The sequence below is a fragment of the Octodon degus genome, unplaced genomic scaffold (genome assembly GCF_000260255.1).
Source record: "Octodon degus isolate 3935 unplaced genomic scaffold, OctDeg1.0 scaffold00065, whole genome shotgun sequence".
Taxonomy (NCBI): Eukaryota; Metazoa; Chordata; class Mammalia; order Rodentia; family Octodontidae; genus Octodon; species Octodon degus.
This window is the reverse complement of record NW_004524641.1, coordinates 10,412,733-10,416,584: the sequence shown is the minus strand read 5'-3', so window position 1 is coordinate 10,416,584 and position 3,852 is coordinate 10,412,733. Positions and strand designations below refer to the sequence as shown.

The following is a 3,852-nucleotide window of genomic DNA, read 5'->3' as shown; positions in this document are numbered from 1 at the left end:
TCCTTCTCTTTGTCATCTTGTATACCACTGTCTTCTGACCTTTGGTGTAGAGCTTAGATAGAGTTATTACCTTAGCACCAGGTCCGGATCTATGAAGTTCAGATTCCTCCAGCTGGGAGTTGCTTGGATCTGGCTGCTGTGCTCCACTTCTTTCTACTGCAGCCATTAGATTTGAGCCTTTTGAGTCACTGGCAAGATGTTCTGTTCCTGAATCAGCTGGGTGGGTCTTGTCTCTAGCCTCTTTGCAGGGAGTTCTGAAGGGTTCCGTGCTGGGCCTGCACTATGGGTCAAATGAGGATCCAGTGGGCCCCAGGCGGTTTCATTCACACACTGGCCTGTGCTCTGGGTCTATTCAGGATCCGCGGGCCTCAGGTCTTCTCACCTCATGCGCAGGGCCTGCGCTCTGGGTCTATTCCTAAAATCCCTTTTCTACATCAGGATTTTGTAGTCTCAATTCAGCCCAGCCTACCAAGACTCAGCTGCTTCTTGGGAAAGTCTCTAGTTTTGGTTTTAAATCATTGTTACGACCCTTAAGTGATCTGTTACAGGCAGAAGGGATTTACAAGTAAAAAATTCTTGGATTAAGAAAGTAGTTACGTGGGTCTGGGGAGATAGGCCGGCAGAATAAGGGTTTTCCTGGCAAGGTCCTGAGTTCAATCCCCAGTACTGAAGGAAAAAAAAAAAATTAAAAGAAAGAAAGAAAGTAGTTACAGGGCTGGGGAGATAGCTCAGCGGACTAAGTCCTTGCCTGGCAAGAACAAAGAACCAAGTTTGATCCCCAGTAATGCATGCCGCGCTGGCCCAGCTGTGGAGGCTGATACAGAAGGATCACTATGATTTTGAAGTGCGTAGCGAGAAAAAAAAAATGAAATGTGTAGTGAGATGCTGTATCCAATAAATAAATAAAGAGAAAAAAAGTTACAGCACAGTACCTATTTTCCAATAAAAAGTGATGAATAGCATAGTTTCATTTTTACATTATTCTCTGTTACATAGTACTTGTACTGATGGTGCCAGAGGAATTAGGAGATATTTTTTACCTTTCTATAGTAAAAATCAGACTTCAGGACTTTTGGGGAGCCATTTTCTTTTTTAGTGATTGATGAAAAAACTGGATTAAAGTTAATACTAATAAAAACCACGTCAAGCCTTAGTGAACTATGTTTTATAAGTTAATCAAGGTGAGGACAAGCTTATTTTGTTTTACTCTTTTCTATCTGAGGTGATGTGGTGTGAACACATTGTGTACTAATAGAAGAACCTAGACTTGGGTAGGGTTAATAGTAAAAAGTCCTGCAAGGTACCTTGAGCTGTGACAGGTAGAGTGTACTGGTACATTGATGTGGGTAAGTCTGTGTTTTCAAATTTCTTATCTAGGGCCAGAGAGATAGCTCAGCGGCATGAGCACCTGCCTGGCAAGCACAAGGTCCCAAGTTTGATCTCTGGTACCACAAAAACAAAACAAAGCAAAGCAAAGCAAAACAAAACAAAAGAAAACAAACCAATCTAATGATATCCTCTGCCTAAGCAGTGTTACTGAGCCAGGCTATTGACCTTTGGTACTTGCTATGTTCCTGATGACCTTGTGTTATTTTCAAGGAAAAAATAGAGAAATCACCAGCGAGAGACATAGAGAACAGGAGCAAATCCAGTTCATCACATATGTGTTAGACTCCCTGGGTCTGAACGGTGGCAAGGGTGCAGAGATTTGCAAACCATCCTAGCTCTTAAAAAGTTATACTGGTGTTAGAAATAGGTCCTTAATGGGTAGTGCTTTTCCCTTGGATTATTTATTCAGAAGGGCCATCATTTCCCCTTTGCTTTATGCATGCACAAGCTTTCTTGAGCCTCATGCTATAAGGATAATTAAGACTCCTTGTATTTTTTCAGGTATGTTTTTACTAGAGGTAATATACTGCATTAAGAGTTTGTGAGTGAGTGTTTCTAGTGAAGTGAGCCTCACTTATAAAGGGTAATTGTAAAGAAAAGGAAAATTATGGAAACTGATAAATATTTTGGCCCTTTTCCCATGAAATTTAAAAATTAAACAGCTTTTGACATTTTTATATCTTTCATAATATTTATTTATTTATTTATATTTTTTTTTGTGGTACCGTGGATTGAACTCAGGCCCTTGTGCCTGGCAGGGAAGCGCTTATTCTACTGAGCCATCTCCCCAGCCCCATAATATTTATATTTAGCTTAAAAATGTTATAATTTTATGTAACTACATTATATTACAATGTAAGGTTTTCATTTACTGTGGAAATTTGACTTTTTTAAAAAAATTGTTTTTCTCTTTTTGAGATAGGGTTTTGCTATGCAATTCAGGCTGGTCTTGAACTCACTTTATAGCCCAGGCTGGCCTTGAACTCACATCAACCCTGCTGTCTCAGCTTCTTGAGTGTGGGGATTGCAGGCATGCACCACCATCCCCAGCTACCATGCAAAGTTTAGAAACCTAACTTGTTGGCATTACTGTGTTATTGAAAGAATTTCCTCAATTTTTAGATACATTTAAAGATTTGTATTGGTTTAATAAATATAGTGAGGTTTAAATGAGATAAGTAGCTAATAAAATTTTCTCTTATGCAGATCAATCCATAATGGATGTTTTAAAACATAAAAGTTTTCTAGAAGAGCTGTTGTTTTGGACAATAAAGTATGAATTTCCTCAGAAGATGGTAACTTTCTTACTCAACATGCTTCCAGATCAAGAATATAAGGTACCTTTGTTTTATCCTTCCTTTTGAACTTTGCTTCTCTTTCTTTGCTTCTTCATTTTTAAATATTTTTCCTGTTTCTCAGATGAGACTCATTTTATTGTAGACTGAGGTTGATATAACACTAATGAAGGATTGTCTCATTCTCTTGCTAAAACATGGTCTACACAAAAATCACAGTATTTTGCTTCTGTGGAAAAACAGTATTACCAGCAAAGTTCCAGAATTTTCTCAAGGGAATGCAGAAGGACAAACATTTAAACCATAATTGTAGAAATGTATATTTAGTTATAAATTGTTCTAAATCTGATGAAAGAGAGGCAGAGGGTGCTATAATTCTATTTAAAAGGGCAAATGAAATCAGATTGTGGAGTTAGGATGGGAAAAACATGGGTTTAAGAGTTTCCATGTGGGGGCCAGGGAGATGGCTCAGTAGAATAAATGCTTGCCTGGCAAGCGCAAGGGCCTGAGTTCGACCCTCAGTTCCAAAAAAAAAAAAAAAAATTCCATTCTAGGGACTGCCAGATAGCTCAGTGGACTAAAGTGCTTGCTTAGGCAGAGTGCAAGGACCGGGGTGCGATCCCTGCTGTGCCATGCCAGCCCCGCCCCCAGGGTGTGCTGAGATGGCAAATGAGACTTGTCATGGTGGTGCACACCTGTAATCCCAGTGCTTGGGAGGCTGAAAACAGAAGGATCACTACGAGTCTTATCTGTGCAGTGAGACCCTGTAGACCCTGTACTAAACACATTTAAAAAAAAAAAAAGTTTCCATGTGTGTGAGAGACAACAGTTATGACAGGTACAAATGTTAGGTAGTTGAACTGTCTAGGCCCAGATTGTCTGGACGTAGGTGTCAGCACCATATAGTTAGTTATGGCAAGTGACATACCTTAGTGTATTAAAGGAACCTTAAGGTTTAGGTTAGGAATGACACTTTTGATAGTACTGTTTTTTTAATGTGTCTTTATACTTGCTAATAAAATACAACAGAGAGAATGTACATGTTATACAGAAAGGAAACACAAATGAATATAAGTGATATTACAGACCATTTAGTGTGATTATTAATTGATTTTTAAAAATATATTTTTTTTTATTGAGAAATAAATATGAATGAGACAGTTTCACA

At 38.7% G+C, this 3,852-nt stretch overlaps 1 protein-coding gene across 1 annotated transcript in view; it reads left to right on the top strand.

Annotated features, from left to right (window-relative positions):
- The first annotated feature begins 2,599 nt into the window (after positions 1-2,599).
- Positions 2,600-3,852, top strand: part of Ubr3 (ubiquitin protein ligase E3 component n-recognin 3 (putative)) — a 187,218-nt gene continuing 185,965 nt past the window's right edge. The window contains exon 1 of the mRNA XM_023719126.1: positions 2,600-2,726. Coding sequence (XP_023574894.1) covers positions 2,607-2,726 — 120 coding nt within the window. The 5' untranslated portion in view covers positions 2,600-2,606. The remainder of the gene's footprint in view (positions 2,727-3,852) is intronic.